The 22,186-nt window shown below is 40.2% G+C and overlaps 1 protein-coding gene across 1 annotated transcript in view; it reads left to right on the plus strand.

The window, feature by feature from the left end:
• TRHDE (thyrotropin releasing hormone degrading enzyme) overlaps positions 1-16,230 on the plus strand; it is a 305,481-nt gene extending 289,251 nt beyond the window's left edge. The window contains exons 16-19 of the mRNA XM_065423079.1: positions 3,791-3,958; positions 4,540-4,680; positions 13,650-13,731; positions 16,087-16,230. Of these exons, the coding sequence (XP_065279151.1) occupies positions 3,791-3,958; positions 4,540-4,680; positions 13,650-13,731; positions 16,087-16,230 (535 nt within the window). The remainder of the gene's footprint in view (positions 1-3,790; positions 3,959-4,539; positions 4,681-13,649; positions 13,732-16,086) is intronic.
• Positions 16,231-22,186: the final 5,956 nt, after the last annotated feature.

Here is a 22,186-nt window from a genome sequence, read left to right on the forward strand (position 1 = left end):
CTTTTTTCAAATTTCTAAATGGCTATTGCAGTATGCTGCACCCCAGACATTTTAGCCCAGCAATAGTAACTGGAAGCATTACATTTTTGGTAGAAATTGTAATAATAAGGAAGGAAATATTCAGCAAAGCAGACGTACATTTTTCTGAGAAGTTTCTATTTTTATCAGTAAAAATATTTTTCAGTGGAAAATGTTACACCTGATAAACATACATCAGAAATGAGAAAGAGGATAGTAGAGTCTGAGAGCCAAACTCAGTTGCTAATGTATGTTATTGGTACCATTGTACCTGCTGTGCCAGGTTGTGAATTTGGCCCTGTGAGACTGCTTCAGTAAATGATGGTCTGAGATTAAATTATCTGAGCTGTCCGTCAACCGACTGACTTTATTGCATAGTTGATTTACCCATTGGCATGCTGATCAGTTAGGTGAGTCTCCATGTATTTACTTTTCTCCCAGCAATATCACTATAAGGCAGTATTTATTCAGATGACATCACACCATCAGCTGCTTAGCTACATAGCACAATAACGGAAGAAAATGATCTTGAATGTTTATGGATCAGTGTCTTAATAGATAAAGCACAAGATGGTTATTAGATGGTGTCTGCGACAGACCACCAAATCACACTAGGGAACATGATGACTGGCTCCTTATGCACCTATATATAATGTGTAGGGGGGGAAATTGTGTGATCATAGGGGATTTCAATTGGAGTAACATATGCTGGAGGTCTCATGCTGCAAGTACTAAAACGTCTTTAGAATTTCTAATTATAGATGACAATTTCCTAACTCAAAAAGTATTGCATCCAACATGGGGAAATTCTATATTAGACCTCGTCTTGACAGATAAAGAGGAACTGAACTAAAAAATAATGATAACTTGGGTACAAGCGATCATGACTTTGATCATATTTATAATGTGCACACAGAATAAAGTCCAAACCAGTGAAATATATACTTGGTACCAGGGCTTAAATTCTCAGAGATTATTTCCCGGAGCCCCACAGACCTGGGGCTCCAGGCTTCAGCTGTGGGGTGGGGGGTCTCAGGGCTTTAGCTCCATGGCGGGTGAGCAGTGCCGGGGCTCAGGACTTCAGCCCAGACTGTGGGGGGAGAGGCACCAGGGCTCAGGGCTTCAGACCCACGGGGGAAGAGATGCCGAGGCTCGTGGCTTCAGCCCCATGGCAGGCGCCGGGGCTCGAGGCTTCAGTTCCGTGGTAGGCGCTGGGGCTCAGGGCTTTAACCCCGCAGCAGGCGCCAGGGCTCTTGGGGCTTTAGCCTGGCAGCAGGTGCCGGGGTTCCTGCCTTGCAGGAGATGCCAGGGCTTCTGTGGGTTTGAAAACATTCACTGGCTCTCTGCTCTAGTGGGCTCCGGCTGAATTTAAGCCCTGCTTGGTGCTTTAAAAGGACCAGTTTCACAAACGTGAAAACAATTATGAGCCAAATCAGCTGGTAGGAAGAATTTAATCAGAAAAATATGAATGATAATTGGGAATTGTGTAAGAACACTTTACTAGCTGCCCAAAAAGTCAAAATCAAGGAAGAAGGGTATATTAGATTAAAAAGCCAACCCAGTGTAGTGAGGAAGTGAAGGCAGCTTAAAGAAATAAAAGAAAATATTAAATGGAAAAAAGGGGACGTTGATAGCTTCTGATTTACGTTCATTATTAAGAATTATGGAAATTGATAAGGGAAACAGACGGACACAAGGAGAACTCTATGGCTGGCAGAGTTAAGGACAATAAGAAGGAATTTTTAAGTATATTAGAAACAAAAAGAATCCTGACAATGGTATCAGTCCATTACTAGATTGAAAAGGTAGAATTATCAATAATGCAAAAAAGGCAGAAGTGTTCTATAAAAAAATTTCTACTGTATTTGGGGGGAAAAGATAATGTTGTTATATCATATGGTAACCCTCTCTTTCTGTTCCACACTCAGGAGGATGTAAAACAGCAGCTACTAAAGTTTGACATTTTAAAATCAGCAGGTCTGGATAACTTGTGTCCGAGAGTTTTAAAAGAGCTGACATTTAAAAAGGGTAAATGGGATGACCTGGGTAATTATAGGCCTGTCAATCTGACTTCCATGCAAGGCAAGATTATGGAGCTGTTGATATGGGATTTGATTAATAAAGAATTAAAAGAGGGTAATATAATTAATGCCAGTCAATATGGGTTTATAGAAAAAAAGATGCTGTCAAACTATTTTGATACATTTTTTTAATGAGATCATAAATTGGGATGATACCGGGGTAATAGTGTTGATTTAATATACTTAGACTTCTGCAAGGCATCTGGGTACATTTTGATTAAAAAAACCTAGATAATATAAAATTGACAGGGCATACATTAAATGGATTAAAAGCTGGCTAACTGATAGGTCTCAAAATGTAATTGTAAATGGGCAATCACCATCAAATGAGTATGTTTCTAATGGGGTCCCATAGGGATCAGTTCTTGGTCCTGCACTATTTAACATTTTTAGTAATGACCTGGAAGAAAACATAAAATCATCAGTGATAAATTTGCAGATGACACAAAAATTGGGAGAGAGGTAAATACTAAAGAGAACAGGGGTCAGTTGCACAGAGCGATCTGGATCACTTGTTAAGCTGGGCGCAAGCAAACAATATGTAATTTAATATGACTAAATATAAATGTATACATCTAGGAACAAAGAACTTTGGCCATACTTACAGGGTGGGGGACTCTATCCTAGGAAGCAGTGAGTCTGAGAAAGATTTGGAGATTGTGGTGGACAATCAGCTGAACATGAGCTCTCAATGCAATGCTATGGCCAAAAGGGCTAATACAATCCTTGGATGCATAAACAAGTGGACCTGGAGTTGAGGTATAGAGAGGTTATCTTACTGCTGTATTTGGCACTGGTGCGACAGCTGCTGGAATACTGTGTCCAGTTCTGGTCTGTACAATTCAAAAAGGATGTTGGTAAATTAGAGAGGGTTCAGAGAAGAGCCACAAGAATGATTAAAGGATTGGAAAATATGCCTTATAGTGATAGACTGAAGGAGCTCACTCTACTTAGCTTAACAAAGAGAAGGTTAAGGGGTGACTTGATCACAGTCTGTAAACACTTACATGGGGCAAAAATGCTTAATGATGGGCTCTTCAATCTAGCAGACAAAGGTATCAGATCTGATGCCTGGAAGTTGAAGCTAGACAAATTCAGACCAGCAGTAAAGCACAATTTTTTAACAGTGAAGGCAACTAACCATTGGAACAACTTACCAAGAGCTGTTACAGATTCTCTATCACTGGCAATTTTTAAATAAATCTTGGATGTTTGTCTAAAAGATCTGCTTTAATTCAAACAGGAATGAATTCAGGGAAGTTCTATGGCCTGTTATACACAGGAGAGCTGTCTGGATGATCACAGTGGTTCCGTCTGGCTTTGTTATGCACGAATCTGTGTGCTGAGTTAAAAGGCTAATATATGTGCCTTTGTACTTATATGGTACATTTGCGAGTTAGGAAGCTATAAGACTATACCTTTACACACCTATAGAGTTGTGATGGATGGGTTGAGGAAAGGAATTCCGGGCATATGCTATGCTGTGCTACCAGAAATTTTACCAATTCAATATATGATTTTGGAAGTTATCAGTGAAGGGAAAACTCTGAAGATAAGTGTAATTTACCAAAAGTTCGTAATTGTTATACTTTTTTGGAGTTTTACAGGAATTAAAGTAGTAATGTCCTATATCCCTTTGCATTACTCTGAATCTCCTTAATAATGCAATGCTCTATGGGTTGCTTTTTTAGAATCCCACTAAACGTCAGAGACGTCGTTTACTGTACAGGAGTTTCACTGATGGATGAAGATGTATGGGAGTTCATTTGGATGAAATTCCATTCAACCACAGCGGTATCTGAGAAGAAAATATTGTTAGAAGCCTTAACTTGCAGTGACGATAGAAACTTGTTAAACAGGTGGAAGTATCTATTTATGTGTTTCTGATTCTTTGTCATTGATAACTGTTGCAGTAATGATATTGCTTCCCCATCTCAGCATTTATCTGTAAATGAGAGAGCCTGTTTTTAGAGCACAGAATCATTTTCTAGTTAGAATGTCACATGGTTTTGTATTGAGACCCTTGCAAATGCATGAATTTTTCATGATTTCACTTCTAAACTATAAATAGGGCCAGGTTCACTTAGGCAACTTTTTGATCAACATGGTCTCAGTATAGAGTTCATAAAGATACATGCAGTCAAGAGCATTTCACATTATCTCAGCTTTCATTGAAAATATTCCACCTGCAATTATGCTTAAATATATTCCTACTTCTAGAGAACTCACAATCCAGTTGCAGGACTGAAGGGTTTTTTTTTATTCAGAAGTATGTGTGATCTTTGGAATCTCACAAATAAAAAACAGAGCTCTCCTGGCAATTTAAATAAATCTTTTAGCAATCTCTGGTCTTTGCTGTTTCATTGTTAGATGACGAGCTGTATGGATCTTATTGGCAAAAACTAAACAGTTTTTTTCCCCCCTCGACTCACTCCTAAAGGCTTCTGAACCTGTCTCTCAATTCAGAAGTTGTCCTGGATCAAGATGCAATTGATGTCATAATCCACGTAGCTCGAAATCCACATGGCAGAGATCTTGCTTGGAAGTTTTTCAGAGAAAAATGGAAAATACTAAATGCCAGGTAAAGATAATAGTTATTTGTAGTGTCTTATTTTCTATATCTCTCTAGATATTTTAACTACCCATTTCTATATCTAATCCACTCTCTTTCTGTTTATATATAGCTCTATCTATTGATCTATCTATCTATCTAATGCAAAGATGAGTGTATAAAATATATTTTATATAGACATAAAGCTATTCATAGATATATCTATCTATGTATATCATATATATATTTGTCCATTACTGTATTGTCTTTTTGATTATATGTGCTGTATGTCAAATCCAACAGCCCTGTTCTTACTTAGACAAAAAACCTCCCAGTAGGAGTTTTGCCTGAGTTAAATCTGATTGAAAAATCTGCTTTAGAACATGGGAGCAGGACAGTGGAAAGAATCTTTTTGAAATGCCCCAATTTTTATGGAATGGAGGGGTGCTGAGTACAATGGGACATCTTTCACTGTCCCTCCAACTTTATGGTAACTTTACACACAATCTTCACTCGTTTGAAGGGCCAGCCTTTTGGATGAAGGTATACCTGGCCAAGCGGGAGGGGGAGACCTTTGGAAAGCCACTCTCTGTGGTGTGCTGTGCCCCATAGCTGCAACTGTTTCCCTGTGTAATATAATTTGGACTCTTACAACATTACTCAGAATCCCCATCCATGCTCTTAAAACTCACCTGGGGGGGATTTTGATCTAGATGCAGGTAGGGAACTAATTGGAGATATTCTTGGTTCTTTTTGGATGTCTCCAAGACCAGCAGGATTTCACTGCAGATAACTGGACATAACCAGGTTAAGAGAGCGCACACCTCATGTCTGCTCCATGGACAGTCAAAACCACCGTAACCACCACCATAGCGATAGGAGGATTTGTCGGAAACACCATATTAGTGAATCTTTCTCAAAGAGTGTAGAATTTGGCCTTATGTTTGCTGTCCATGATGCTTTGGTTAGGATTTTGGGGGCTAGCAGATTTTATGGGAGTTCAGTTCAGCTAGGAAAATTGGCTTTGAGCAGAAATTTGGTTTTGGAGGTTTTAGTCCAGGAGCAAACTTTTTAAAACAAAGTCCCCCAAGCCAATTTTTTCCGAAGGGACCCACCACCATGGTATCCTTGTGCCTTACAAGCAGTAAGGAACTTAGCCTCACAATGCACCTGTGCGGTTGGGAACTTCATTATCTCCCTTTTGATGGGGAAATGACAAAGGGCCCTGTTCTTGACTCAGGGCCAGCTTTGTACTACGCCAATCTTGGGGCTACTCAATACTGTGCTGGTCCCTAAATACAAATTAGGACTTGTCTACACAAACATTGAGTTTGCGGCAAGTTGGGGCATGAATCTACCTTGTACTATCCTGGCACACTCAGACTATCCATGTGGACCTTGCTGACATGAATTAACAGTTCATTAATGCACTTTGATCTAGTCCTCTTTGAAACAGGACCAGACGAAAGCATTTAAGTGAACTATTTAATGTATGTCAGCAGGGTGCACATGGACAGAGTGTGGCAGGCTAGTGCGGCGTAGATTCACTCGAGTAATACATAGAGCTCTTATTGCATAATCCTGATAGACTGAAATGACTCCAACATGTCATGGATATAAATTTTGTAACAGGCAATTAAAACCTTCCATGAAAGGTCGCTTAAAGCATCATAAAAAAATATGCAGTGAAACACCCAAGATCTGACACTGACTGAGGAATGTATGACAGTGATCTTAATTTTTTGTGATACTAGGACCTTTTAGAAATGTGAGTTCAGTTGCACAATCAGTTGTGCAACAATTCATTGCAGACATTTAATCAAGGCAACATACTGTCCCAAGATATCCTTTTTCACAATGTTTATTTTGTAATTACTAGATATGTCATTTTATTAAATATTTTGATCATCTCTATGGTATGTCCCATTGAATTTATTATGAAATACTTAGCAGTTTGATACAGTAATATGAGGTATCCATGGACAATTAAATAATGCTAAAACTCCATTTTCTATGACTATGCAATACTGTGTGTCATTTGGATGAAACAACAGCACCAAAATATTATTCTTTCATGACATTTTAAAGTATATTTGTCACACCCCTCAACCAATGAGCAAAATTGTCAAAAGTGCTTAAATCCTATTTTCAAAAGTGATGTAGGTATTGAGGAACCTAACCTAAGTCTCACTACAAATTAAAGGGGGTTAGGCCCGTAAATTCCCAATTCACTTTAGAAAATGGGACGCAGGATCCTTAGACAATTTTGAACATTTTATCCAACGTCTGAAAATAGCTATCCCTACATTCCTTACTATGGGCCTGATTCTTCTCTGCCCTCTGATTTCATTTGCATCTGTCCAAAGTAGGCGAGAAATACTACTACACAAACCCAGTAGTATTATACACCCACTTTGCACAGGTGAAATAGCTAGAAAAGTCGCAAGGTAATAGAAAATCAGGCCCTGTAAATAAAGGAGCAGGAGAAGACTCCCACCATTCCTAGATGAACTGCTTCTGCGAGGCAGAAACACTTGTTTGCTGGTTCTGTAATGCCATTACTGTTTTCTGTGACAGTTTGTCAAGCTCAGTAGTTGAAAGAGGAGGTTCTTTTCCACAGTAAACAGTGCAGTAATTCACAAGGCTTAGTTTTCAAGGAAAAAATAAATTTTACTACTTGTTTACACTGTGGAAACTTTGCAGACTGCTTGAAAAATAAAATCCCTGCACTCTTTTCATGAGGTCACTTCTGGGAAGTGGACTAGTAACCTTGTCAAAAGGCCCCATCAAGAGGTGCTTCCAGTTTTCCAAACAATCAATTATGGGGCTGAGTTGCGAAGGTAACAATAGAGTGCTTTGTTTGAAAGCCTAAACATGCTTAAAAGATCATGAAGTCCATATGTCTTCCCATATGAAACATTTGCATCTGGATGTCTGTGTATGTAAGCGTGACTGAAGCTTTGGAAAAAGAGATGTGCTTGCTGAAATATCCATGAATAATTCAGTTATTAGTGAACAGGGAGTAGGAATTTTGATATCTGCAACACTGTTCCTTACACAGAAGTTCCAGGTAATAAGCAAAGGAACTTACCCCTCAAAAATAGAAACTTTTCCAACACAGCAAGTTCTTTTTCAGGGTTTTACATTTATTTAAATAGAGCTTTCATTTTTTTAAAGACCCTCTGGCTTTCACTACCTACAAGGTTAAGAGTAATTAATTTTAGTATAAGGTTGATATAAACAGAAAAGAAGCCTGTGGTTGTGCTAGAACTTTACAATTTGAAGTATGAGTTGGTTCTCCAAATCTGTTTGGAGAAAGCAAATGTGTGAGCCCAATTCTGCCCTCAGATAAACCCAAATGTGTGCACATATATGAGGTCAGATTTGGGTTCTCTATTTTTAAACACAATTATGTCCAGATGGAGGTAGGTAAATTAAGTGGTGTTTTAAGGACTAGTTCACTGTAGTTTTAATCAGATAACTGTTGCTATGTTGAATGATGCAAGTCCTGATAAAATACTGCTTGGCTACTCTTAGAATGCAACTTCACATCACAGAGATTTTAAAGAGATTCTTCCATGTGTAATGCAAAAACCCAGGAGCCATCCTTTTCCTTGGTTTATCTTTAGCCTAACGGATGTAGATTGGGTTTTTTTAAATTGGGTACACTAGAACTTTCAGACAAGCAGTGGAATGAGTGGTGTTTTTAGCCAAAAGTGGTGTTTGGCTAACAGGGAGTTTCGCAAGGGAGTTCTCCAGGTGAAGGAGGAGCTAATACAGCATCTGTGGGGTAAGTGACTGTCTGTAGTGTGTGTTTGTTTGTGTTTGGGGGTTACTTGCTGTGTGCTGAGCTTGTGTTTGTTTGTTTGGTTGTTTGAGGGACCGTGTGCTCTGGCTGGCAGTTGGAGGCAGGTTTGAAAGCTCGAAGCCTCTGGTAATTGGCTGAGCCTTAATCAGTGGGCGGGGCATTCACTCAGGCCAGGGCTTTATAAAGCCGCGCACAAGCGAACAGGGGCTGCTAACAGGGAGTTTCGCAAGGGAGTTTAGAAGAGGAGTGGGAAGGGAGTGGGAGTCCCTCGCCAGCCGTAACCCCATCCCCGTGGCCCCCCCCTAAAACCTATAAACCAAACCACATTCCAAAACTCCCTTCTGTAAACCACCCTTTCACTAACTCGGATACAATGCAGGCAGAAGCCCAGCAGCAGAGTGGGGGCTATCCAGTTTATTGCACCGACTGTTGCATGTATGATTACCTGCCCTGTGGGCGGGTGGCATATGTGTGCAGTCGGTGCAAGGAGCTCCTGGCCCTCAGAGACCATGTACGGACTTTGGAGGCCAGGGTGGCGGAACTGGAGGAGCTGAGAGAGGCAGAGAGGTATGTTGATGAGGCTTTCCGGGACACTGTAGAATTGTCCCACCTCCGCTTAGACAGCACCTGTGCTGTTAAGGAGGAAGAAGGGCCCAGGGAAGTAGAGCAGTCAATGGGAGCAGAGGGAAACTTTCCCGTAGTTGGGACCCTCCTTCCAGATGGTTCTGGGGTTGCCTCTCGCACTGAGGTTGCCTCTCCGGGGGAGGGAACTCCAGTTTCTAGGAAAAGGCAGGTGTTAGTAATGGGAGATTCGATTATTAGAAATGTAGATAGCTGGGTCTGTGATGATCGGGAGAACCGTATGGTGACTTGCCTGCCTGGTGCGAAGGTTGCGGATCTCTCGAGGCATCTAGATAGACTTATGTGTAGTGCTGGGGAGGAGCCGGTGGTCGTGGTACATGTAGGTACCAATGACATAGGGAAGGGTAGGAGAGATGTCCTGGAAGCCAAATTTAGGCTGCTAGGGAAGAGACTGAAATCCAGGACCTCTATGGTGGCATTTTCAGAAATGCTCCCAGTTCCACGCGCAGGGCCAGGTAGGCAGGCAGAGCTTCAGAGTCTCAATGCGTGGATGAGACGATGGTGTAGAGAGGAGGGGTTCACGTTCATTAGGAACTGGGGAAACTTCTGGGATGGGAGGAGCCTATACAGGAGAGATGGGCTCCACCTAAACCAAAGTGGAACCAGACTGCTGGCACTAAACATTAAAAAGGTTGTAGAGCAGTTTTTAAACTAGGAGATGGGGGAAAGCCGACTGCTGCAGAGGAGCGTGTGGATCGGACACAGACTTCTCTTAGGGGAGAGTCTGATGATAGAGAATCTCCAGGTTATAGTCAGGAGCAGAGGACTGAAAAGTATAATGTAAGGGCCGGATCAGATGATAAACAGTCACATAAAAAAGAATCTGGCACATCAGAAAAAGGCAGGCTAATAAACAGGGACAAGTTTTTAAAGTGCTTGTACACAAATGCCAGAAGTCTAAATAATAAGATGGGTGAACTAAAGTGCCTTGTGATAAAGGAGGATATAGATATAATAGGCATCACAGAAACCTGGTGGACTGAGAGCAATCAATGGGACACAATCATTCCGGGGTACAAAATATATCGGAAGGACAGAACAGGCCGTGCAGGGGGAGGAGTGGCACTATATGTTAAAGAAAGTGTAGATTCAAATGAAGTAAAAATCTTAAGCAAATCCACAGGTTCCATAGAGTCTCTATGGATAGAAATTTCATGCTCTAGTAAAAATATAACATTAGGGATCTATTATCGACCACCTGACCAGGACAGTAATAGTGATGATGAAATGCTAAGGGAAATTAGAGAGGCTATCAAAATTAAGAACCCAATAATAGTGGGGGATTTCAATTATCCCCATATTGACTGGGAACATTTCACTTCAGGACGAAATGCAGAGATAAAATTTCTCGATACTTTAAATGACTGCTTCATGGAGCAGCTGGTACGGGAACCCACAAGGGGAGAGGCGACTCTAGATTTAATCCTGAGTGGAGCACAGGAGCTGGTCCAAGAGGTAACTATAGCGGGACCGCTTGGAAATAGTGACCATAATACAATAGCATTCAATATCCCTGTGGTGGGAAGAACACCTCAACTGCCCAACACTGTGGCCTTTAATTTCAAAAGGGGGAACTATACAAAAATGAGGGGGTTAGTTAGACAAAAGTTAAAAGGTACAGTGACTAAAGTGAAATCCCTGCAAGTTGCGCGGGCCCTTTTAAAAGACACCATAATAGAGGCTCAACTTCAATGTATACCCCAAATTAAGAAAAACAGTAAAAGAACTAAAAAAGAGCCACCGTGGCTTAACAACCATGTAAAAGAAGCAGTGAGAGATAAAAAGACTTCCTTTAAAAAGTGGAAGTCAAATCCTAGTGAGGCAAATAGAAAGGAGCACAAACACTGCCAACTTAAGTGCAAGAGTGTAATAAGAAAAGCCAAAGAGGAGTTTGAAGAACGGCTAGCCAAAAACTCCAAAGGTAATAACAAAAGGTTTTTTAAGTACATCAGAAGCAGGAAGCCTGCTAAACAACCAGTGGGGCCCCTTGACGATGAAAATACAAAAGGAGCGCTTAAAGATGATAAAGTCATTGCGGAGAAACTAAATGGATTCTTTGCTTCAGCCTTCACGGCTGAGGATGTTAGGGAGATTCCCAAACCTGAGCTGGCTTTTGTAGGTGACAAATCTGAGGAACTGTCACAGATTGAAGTATCACTAGAGGAGGTTTTGGAATTAATTGATAAACTCAACATTAACAAGTCACCGGGACCAGATGGCATTCACCCAAGAGTTCTGAAAGAACTCAAATGTGAAGTTGCGGAACTATTAACTAAGGTTTGTAACCTGTCCTTTAAATCGGCTTCGGTACCCAATGACTGGAAGTTAGCTAATGTAACGCCAATATTTAAAAAGGGCTCTAGGGGTGATCCCGGCAATTACAGACCGGTAAGTCTAACGTCGGTACCGGGCAAATTAGTTGAAACAATAGTAAAGAACAAAATTGTCAGACACATAGAAAAACATAAACTCTTGAGCAATAGTCAACATGGTTTCTGTAAAGGGAAATCGTGTCTTACTAATCTATTAGAGTTCTTTGAAGGGGTCAACAAACATGTGGACAAGGGGGATCCGGTGGACATAGTGTACTTAGATTTCCAGAAAGCCTTTGACAAGGTCCCTCACCAAAGGCTCTTACGTAAATTAAGCTGTCATGGGATAAAAGGGAAGGTCCTTTCATGGATTGAGAACTGGTTAAAGGACAGGGAACAAAGGGTAGGAATTAATGGTAAATTCTCAGAATGGAGAGGGGTAACTAGTGGTGTTCCCCAAGGGTCAGTCCTAGGACCAATCCTATTCAATTTATTCATAAATGATCTGGAGAAAGGGGTAAACAGTGAGGTGGCAAAGTTTGCAGATGATACTAAACTACTCAAGATAGTTAAGACCAAAGCAGATTGTGAAGAACTTCAAAAAGATCTCACAAAACTAAGTGATTGGGCAGCAAAATGGCAAATGAAATTTAATGTGGATAAATGTAAAGTAATGCACATTGGAAAAAATAACCCCAACTATACATACAACATGATGGGGGCTAAATTAGCTACAACGAGTCAGGAAAAAGATCTTGGCGTCATCGTGGATAGTTCTCTAAAGATGTCCACGCAGTGTGCAGAGGCGGTCAAAAAAGCAAACAGGATGTTAGGAATCATTAAAGAGGGGATAGAGAATAAGACTGAGAATATATTATTGCCCTTATATAAATCCATGGTACGCCCACATCTCGAATACTGTGTACAGATGTGGTCTCCTCGCCTCAAAAAAGATATTCTAGCACTAGAAAAGGTTCAGAAAAGAGCAACTAAAATGATTAAGGGTTTAGAGAGGGTCCCATATGAGGAAAGATTAAAGAGGCTAGGACTCTTCAGTTTGGAAAAGAGAAGACTAAGGGGGGACATGATAGAGGTATATAAAATCATGAGTGATGTTGAGAAAGTGGATAAGGAAAAGTTATTTACTTATTCCCATAATACAAGAACTAGGGGTCACCAAATGAAATTAATAGGCAGCAGGTTTAAAACAAATAAAAGGAAGTTCTTCTTCACGCAGCGCACAGTCAACTTGTAGAACTCCTTACCTGAGGAGGTTGTGAAGGCTAGGACTATAACAATGTTTAAAAGGGGACTGGATAAATTCATGGTGGCTAAGTCCATAAATGGCTATTAGCCAGGATGGGTAAGAATGGTGTCCCTAGCCTCTGTTCGTCAGAGGATGGAGATGGATGGCAGGAGAGAGATCACTTGATCATTGCCTGTTAGGTTCACTCCCTCTGGGGCACCTGGCATTGGCCACTGTCGGTAGACAGATACTGGGCTAGATGGACCTTTGGTCTGACCCAGTACGGCCTTTCTTATGTTCTTATGTTCTTATGTTTTAATAACCGCTTTCAAAGTAAGTGACTGTGGAATAGCACAGTTCAGTGAAGTACAGTATATTCAACAGCAATAGCAAGACGCAAATTTGGCTTCGGACACCCAGCATCCAAGGCATCATATTTTCATTGGTTGGTTACCTCTTTTGCAGGGCTATACAGGAAAGTTAATTTAGATTAAGGTGAATTGAGAATTTAAAGTGAAATAATTATTGCTGATTAACTCCGTCTAGGGACACTCTTATTCTGGAATAAGAGCATCCACAGAGAGCTAATCAGGAATAATTAGTCCGCTTTAAATTCACACGCTATTTTATACCAGATTAACTTTCATCTTTAAACAAGCCTTTAAGTACTGGAAGGAGACCACCAGATTCAGCTCAGTTATGTAACGACTACTAGTTATGCAAATGAGATGGGTAAGGAAAAATGGAAAAGAGAGCACAAAACTAAAAAAAAAGTATGTTTTAAGGCTTCAGCTGCAAAGGTGCCACATGCCCTTTCCCTAGACTGGCTAGTCTTCTGCCTCTTGGCTTTGCAGTCTGTATGGACCAGTAGTTAGCATTACTGAATTTTGAACTGGCTATAGTCCTTGAATGGAAATGTGTGTAATCAAATACTTTCATTCAGTTGATATACGTACATTAATTTGATATGTGTGTTTTTCTGCCCTTGAAGATATGGAGAAGCATTATTTATGAATTCCAAACTTATCAGTGGAGTCACAGAATTCCTTAATACTGAAGAAGAACTAAATGAGGTAAATATTACATGCATCTCAGTGCTTGAACTTGTTTTTGTCTTATTTTTTTTTAACCTTTTAAGTCTTGGGATCTTAACCCTTTAAGTCTTGTAGTAGCACCAAGATGAAAGCAGATGCAAAGATCATAGGGGCTGAAAAAATCTTTCTGCTCTATGGGAACTGACAGTGGCTTAGGGAGGTTATGAGTTACTTTGGGGTTCTCTCACTCAGTATGACCAGGCACTGCAGGACTAGGAGGAGGATCCAGGCATCTAGCAACTCTTGGTGCCTAGCAGGTGACACAGGCCCGTCCTGCTACTGGACAGCAAGAGGGTAATGTTCTGTAGTCTGTTAAACCAGATTGCCAAGGATCCTGGGTGGGGTCTGTGGGTGGAGGGAGATAAAGCAGGCAACTCCTTCTCTGCTGCATGACAGTATTAAACTTATTCTGGTCTTAATGCTGAAGCCACCGCTGTGCGTTCCTGTTCTATTACTCTCCCTACAGTTTGTGGCTGTGGAACCAAGCATGTGACTTTAAACTGGGATTTTTAGCATTTCTGAAATATTATAGGACTATAAGCTTATATGTAAACTATTTCTCAGTTCTCTGACTTTGGGACAGATGATCATGGCTCAAATTCTGCACTAGGACTAGAACAGTACTGCAGTACTAGGTGGGCTGTGCTGCTAGAGGTGCCATCCATTGGTCAAGATGTTAAACACTGGCCTCTTGTATCCCTTTTAGGTAGATGCTGTAGAGAAAGTTAAAAGCTCCATGTTTTGTGATAAGAGTAGCGGACAATGCCCATGTTCTGTCTCCTGTTCCTTCACCGTCAATACTTCAAGTATTGAGGGGGATAGCTGTTAACCGTGGCATTCTGGCCAGATTCTACTTCAGTAATTATATACATCCTGCCTAAATTAGCCCGATCTTTGAATTGAATGTATCCTTCACCTGCCTGTCTGAGGTTGTGTGGTAGTTTTGTGGTGAGCTTAGTAGCTGCCATGTATCATCTCACATGGATTAAACGATTCGTACACAATGTAGTCATGGCTAACCAAAGGCTGGTTACAGCCTTCATGGCTATGCTGTACTCTTCTGTGCACTCCAGGTTTGAAAACTCAGAACTTAAGGAATAGCCCCAGCTGGCTTCCCCAAGGCCATCCATTTGGGAGTGATATACCAGCCTGTTGTCAATATCGAGACAGCGGGCAAGAGCGTGCTGCACTCTGGGTTCTCATCTCCATAACATTGGTAGGCTGCTCCATTTCCCCTGAGACAAGCTGGCCATGAAAGTATACCAGTAAAAAAGAGTGCAAATATAGGATCTGCTCCTAAAAGATGCAGAGCACCTCCTGTGAGGTGTTAAGCACCCTCTGTAAGTTCTGTTAAGGCTAGTGGGAACTGAAGTTGTTGAGCACCTCAGTTGCAGGATCAGACCCGTTAGCTTTAAACAAATGCATAAAATGCTATAGTCTAAGGTCAAGTGTCAATAAATGCACGGAATTTAGCCTCACCAGGAGAGAAACTTTTGCCAACTATTAACACCCTCTCCTAAAAATCAACAATTTGACATATGAGGTTACCACCAACATGGAGCGCAGGCCACTCTACCACGTCTTTGTCTAAATCTAATATTAATCCAATGAGAATCAGTGCAATTAAAAGCAACTCAAATTCTGATGCCACATCTACTGCAACCCAAATCTGACTATCATACAAGTCAGAGCTTTTTGCTGACCAAAACCAAAGTTTCCCTGTAACAGAATCTTTTTCAGTAGTCCAAAATCTAATAATTAGCAACATACTGCTCTTGGTAGGTTCTTCACATGTAGCTATGGTCAGTAACTTCTTAAATTGATCCACTCTCCTCTAAACAATCAATCTATACAGCAGTAACATAAGTAATTCTGCAAGGCTAAGTTAAACATCCATTATAATGTTTAATTAAATCAACCCTCTTTAGAGGCAGCAGGGCTGTTTCAGTTTGACTTTTGCTTATAAAGCTGAACTGGGAGCATTTCCAACACTCCCAATTTAGTTTCTTAAGTAGGAGTAAAACTTCAAAGCAGACCAGCTGTCTGCAAAGTGTAGCAGCTGGGCTACAAGAGAGAACGAGGAGATGATATTAATGTGATCCGGCATTGACATGTCAATATCTTACAGTGCAATTTGAAGCAAGCACATCACACCTAATTGACACAGTCTGCTGTCTTATTGCATTTTGCAATAAATCTCTCTACATGATATTACATTTACTTCAGCAGTGATCGTAGAGTTTTGTCCTAAATATCTGACTTGTTTACATGCATTGAAAAGAGTTCCTCACTTCAGTTCAATTTTAAATTGTTGATTTTAAATTGTATTTCCAGCTGAAGAATTTTATAAAGAGCTACAAGGAAGGAGCTGCCTCCTCTTTCTCTCGAGCTGTGGAAACAGTGGAAGCCAATGTACGGTGGCAAATGCTTTATAAAGAAGAACTATTCCAGTGGCTAAGAAAATCCCTGATACACTAATCTCTGTTTCTAACTAACCATTTAATGGGAAGTTGTGCAAGAGGAGGTGCAATATGTGAAAATCTGAGAGCGTTTGACATTGAAATGGTGAAGACAAGATGAGAATTGCAGGGAGTTTTCTTGCACTGGGCTCTTATTAAAACTGTAAAGGAACTCTTGCAAGAAGAGGCGGTCATGAATGCTTGTGAAATCCAGTCCTCAGTGTACATGACCAAACATGATATTAAGTGGTGCATGTAAATGTTACCGTCAGTTTGAAAAAACTTCAGAGTATTTTGTGCATGGTTGTATGGTCCCTGCCTGTATTCCAGCATGCTTACTTATAATGACCAAGTTTTGTATGTGAATTCCTGTTACATCAAAGATGGGCATTATGCAAAAGCACAAAGACTATCTATGACAATCAGTGTTGCAATGAACAGAAGTAATGGAAAAAAGGAGAGGAAAGTTTGTAAGGCTCCAAACACAGGGGCGGCATGAGATGTAAAGTCATCCTTACATGATAGATGCCAATCATTTCAGCACTCAGATTGTCTCTTAATGATTATAGGGATGCCAACTCATTTTTGAGTTGCCAGTTGTTATATATGCAGTCTCCCCATTTCCGCATTTAAATAAAGTGTACATACATTGAGAGACACCACTCACCTAGTACACTGTAATTTCATAAGCTAATTATATTCACTGCTGATCAGTGAAAAAAAACATTTTAAAGCTCTAATCGTAAATGTATACAATGTTTATGATGAGAACTTTGCATAGCTGCTTGGACAAAATCCATAAACCACCTCCTCTGAGTGATTTTATGAGGCAGTGGTATTCTGGATGTGTTACTCAATCGGTGTAGTAATTACGCAGCTGCTAATGCACAACTATCATAAATACTCATCAAACTCAAATGGATATAGGCAAAAGAGGAGAATAACCTGGATCCATGAACACAAAATTAACCAGTAAAGCTATCTTGCACATGGAAGGCCAGCCTCTGTGATGATCTAATATAAAAGACAAATAACCTAGATACTCCATGATTGTGTCAGCATTTGAGTGATATTTTCACTCAAATACGCTCTTATCATTTTTGCCAACTCTTTTTTTAACGTTAAATACAGATATATATTTGTAATGGCTACTGTTAAGAAAACTCTTCTACTTCTATTTCCCTTTTCCTGTGATTCACATAAAGTATTCCAGAATTCTAAACATGAATATGGTTTTTTTTCCCTCCCAATCCTACAATTTACTGAATTTGCTAGCATTTAATGACATTCTGCACCATTGGTGGCATCTATTGGGAATGAAAACTGATGTTCTCATCTTAGGCCCAAAAATTCTCCCATGCTGTGCAGCGTGGAGAAGAGCAGAACCACAGAAAGATCACAGGAAGTGGGTTGTGGTAGTTCAGAGGTGGGGATAGACATAGTATTTCTGCCCCCGCCATTTAACTGTTTCTGGTCCTTCTGCAACATGAGAGGTCAGCTCTGTACAGCTGGGGGAATGTGGCCACCCAAAGTCGGGAACATTTTACACAGCAGTTCAACTCACAAAATGCAGCATGGTAGTAGTAACTCATCCTCAACCAGTTTTTCACAGATGGGTCACAAGTGGGCACTGTGCAAGGAACCAGCCAATATCAGCATATTGAACTGGCAGACGAGTCCTTACAGTGGTGTAAGGGGAGAAGAGATTCTCTAATATAGCCCCTTGTTCCTATGGAACTCTGTTCCTCAAGAGCTGATAGCCACATCCCCTGAGTATCCTGCTCTACTACTAACTGTACTGACATGAGTTAATGCAGCAGAACAGCGCCAGCCCAGGAGCTACAGATCTCTACCCTCTCCTTCTGTGTCTAGTGTGACCTTACAAAAGAAGAGGGAGTCCTCTGCTCCTGATAAGCCCTATACATTTTGTATTGCAGTGTTAACGAGCTTCTGCTATCCTCCCAGAGACATTTTCATGTCTGTAGAGTGAAATACTCTTTATGTATCTTTTACCTACCTCACAGGGATGTTGTGAGGCTTACTTAATGTTAGTCTAGCACTTCAGTATCCTCTGAGGGAAGGCACTTAAAAGTGCAAAGAGTTGTTGTTATGTGGTTGGCCAGACTCTGCCTCAACACCAGTATGTAGCTGCACTTTTAAAATTTGATGACAAAATACCATGTAGATCTGTCATATCAAAACAAAGCCAGAATATGCTTACCAGAGCCTTTGGCAAGTCCCTTCAAACCTTTGCTGGTCAAAGAGACTACAGGAAGTTAAATGCTTAAACATGAATGGGCTTGGAAATTTCAGTAAAAAGGTGTCCTTTTTTCGATGTGCACAATGATTTGAATATCTCAGATTGCATTCTGCCATCTCATTGTTCACTTGGTTGTCACTACAGTTTGAACTTGGGACATTTGGGACATATGTAGAAGTTTCTGACCTTTCCAATGATAATGGGCTAATATAAAGAGCAGCCTGACACATTACAAAGTAGTGATTTGCTTTTAGTCATGTGAATTCCAGAGTGCAGAGCAGTTTTCATTATTGCTTTTTTAGAAATAGAATTCTAATGGTTTTTAGTCTTTTCTAGTAAGTTACACTAATGCTGGGTGCAAGTGTAACATTTTAGTTGCTGTATTTAATATTTTAGTGGTATTGAGAGACTGGTTACCACAAATATCAAGCCCTAGCTATTTGTACTGTACATACCAATTGTTGTATTGCATATAATTATTGTATTATAGTGATGTCATATTACTGCTAGAGTTAAGGTCGAGTTGGCCCTTTCCATTATAAATACCTAATGTTTATTTTTTTAATATTTTGTATTTTGCTGTTTTGCATTGAATCAGGCTTAAATTTAAATGGCTTAAATCAAATAAAACTATAGCTGTTTTCTACAGTACTCAGAAACCCTGCATTTAGGTATGTCTTCAGATTCTTTTCTTTATAAGTTCCAGACAGTAATATATTAAAGAGCAGCTGATACCTCATGGAAAGCCTTACAAACATTCTTTTTAGGGGGAAAAAACTGTTTATCTCGTTAATTTTTCTCCTTTGTTCCCCTATCCATAACTAGAGACGGGTCTTAGCTCCAAAATTTGGATTGTGATCCAGATTTTGAACATTCTAAACGTCAATGTACGTTTTTTGTTTGTTTCATTCAAATGCAGGTTTTTTGTTTGGTCCATTGTAGCGAGGAGGAATAAACTGCAAAATTTGGAATTACAATGCAGTTTGGATTCTGAACTCCCCCAAAGCACCAGGGGTGTTTTGATATTGCAATTTAGGCCCACCCTTAACACTTGTATGAACTCAGAATCACGTTCTTTATTCTTCTTCTATAGCCAGTGTTTATCCTTTACTGAATAATGTAGGGGATAAATCGACAGTAGACACAAATAGGTGCAACTCCATGATAATACGATAATTTATTGTATTTGTATAATACCCTCAGGCAGAAAATCTGATGGTTCCTTGATGCCAGTAGAGTTACCCCAACTTATATCAGTAATGAATTTGGCCCATAATAGTTGGTGGTATCATAACCATTAACATAGCTGCTAATGATGACTAGACTAGAATTATATGAATATTTTCTTCTTAAACCAAGTTTTACCCGTGTTGTTGTTGGATGTATATGAGCATTAGCTTTGCATGATTTTGATGCAGAACTATAATATTTCATTAACTAGGGCCAGGTACACCTGAAACCTTGTGATCCTTTCAGTGCAACGGTGTGAATTCTAATCCTATAATGGAAGTTGAAGGTGGATTTTGTGTAGTTTTGGGGTTGTGAGTATTTCACACAGTTCTAAGTGTCACACAGAATTATGACCTCCATTGGTGCCAATAAACTCTTTCACTACAAAGATCCCGATTCATCCAATTAACTCTTTAGTAATAAAGAATAAAAGAGAAATAACTATATACATATATATTTACTAAAGCTATTATATACATGAGTCTACAGTCTACAGACAAGTTTCCCATAAGGTGTCAGCAGCTCTATTTATTTTTCGTAGACTATTGCAGCTAGGAAGAGCAACATTTTCAGACATGGGTGCCAATATTTTAAACACCTAAATAAAAGTGGCTTTATTTTTCAGACCTGCTGATCACTAACTATTCCCATTGAAATCAAAATGTGGTGAGCAGAGCTCATCGAAAAATTCAAGTTTTTCCATGAGAAAAAAGGGACACATTTTTCAGAATTGGTTTTCAACCAGCTCTAGTGGCGAATGCTCAGCATATCTCAGTATTGGCCCAGACTATTGGTCATAGCCACACATCTCACAGTGCAAGTTATGAACAAGAGGGAGTATAGGGAGTGTTCTCCTGAGCCGGTTGGACACCAGGCCATTCTCCCAGCATTAAGTTAGAGCAGCCTGAGGGCGGATTTAACTTCCATCTACTGCCAATAGCCCGAAAGGCCAGTAAGTAATTGAGAATCACCAGGATGCATGGAAGCTTCAGCCAAGCTCTTTACACTGTCAGCCAGGAGGAGGTTGTCATAAGAACCCCTATGCCAGTTGCATATCACTGGGAGATCTTCTTAAACTAAAATGATGGCTGGAAGTTGACACTAGACAAATTCAGATTGGAAATACACTGTAAATGTTCTAATCAACCATTGGAACAATTTGCCAGGGGTTGTGGTGGATTCCGCATCGCTGGCAATTTTAAAATCAAGATTGGGTGTTTTTCTAAAAGATGTCCTATAGGAATTATTTTGGGGAGGTTCTATGGCCTGTGTTATACAGAAGGTCAGACTAGATGAACACAATGGTCCCTTCTGGCCTGGGAAGCTATGAATCTGTGATCTTCCTGGGGCTTTACATACCATATCTGCTGGTGGGCTTGCACCGCTAGGGAGAATCTGGACCATTTGTTTTAGACATCTAAGGTGGAAAACATTGACCAAAATCTTTGAAAAGGCTTAGATTTCTTTAATGTCTGTCCTTTAAAACTCATTTGAAACAGGTAACATATTTTGAATTTTAAAATACCTGCAAAGAGCCGTATAGTACTTCTTTTTTTTTTTTTCAATTTACTTTTTTAAATGTTGAAAATTCACTATTCACTTTCAGGGGACTTTTTCTAACAAAGACCTTAGAATGTTGCCACTGCAAATGTATGGAAATAAAAGTGCATTGTGATGTCAGAGTGCAAGGAAGCTGGGTCAGTGCAAGTTCATGGATCTCTTACTAGGATTGCAATATGTTGGCAAAATTGCAGTTTGTCGGTGCAAGTCTGTGTTATGCCAGTGTCAATGTGGTTCTGTTATAATACATAAAGCTGTAATATTAACATTGCTACAATTGTTAAGTTAATTTTCTGTCACTCTTGAAAGAAATACTGACATACAATGAAGGAAACCGTGACTTGTACATGTATTCCTTGCTGACATGAATACTCCCATTGTAACTAATGAGGAGGTGGAAACTGCTGTGTGTATGGACTACTCACCAGAGTCAAGCTTGTACTATTGCTCCTGAATATTAAGAAAAGTTTTCAAATCAAGTCCATTTTAAAGGAAGGCTGACTCAGCATTCTGAACTTAGTTCCATTGGAATCTTTCCATTGACTTCATTGGATGTAGGATTGGGCCCACAATGACCAGATATTGAAACACGTGGGGTCTGATCAGTGCTTAATTTGTAATGAAAGAGCTCCTGGGGCTCAAGCAATTTTGTTTACTTTCATGACAGATGCGACTAGCCCAGAGGTGCCGGGGCTATGAACTGCCAAGCCTAGAGGTGCCGGGGCTCAGCCCTGGCAAGCCCTGGCACAAATTAAACACTGGGTCTGATCCTGTGAAACCTCAGTCAATAGAACTGATTTCAATGAAACGACCCACTTGAATGAGGATTACTGGATTAAGTGATTACTGGATCAGGTCCATGGTCCTCTGCCAGAGGGCAACTCTTAGAATATATTTTGTGAACAGTGAAACAGGTGCTAAATTG

The sequence above is a fragment of the Emys orbicularis genome, chromosome 1 (genome assembly GCF_028017835.1).
Source record: "Emys orbicularis isolate rEmyOrb1 chromosome 1, rEmyOrb1.hap1, whole genome shotgun sequence".
In the NCBI taxonomy this organism is placed as follows: Eukaryota; Metazoa; Chordata; order Testudines; family Emydidae; genus Emys; species Emys orbicularis.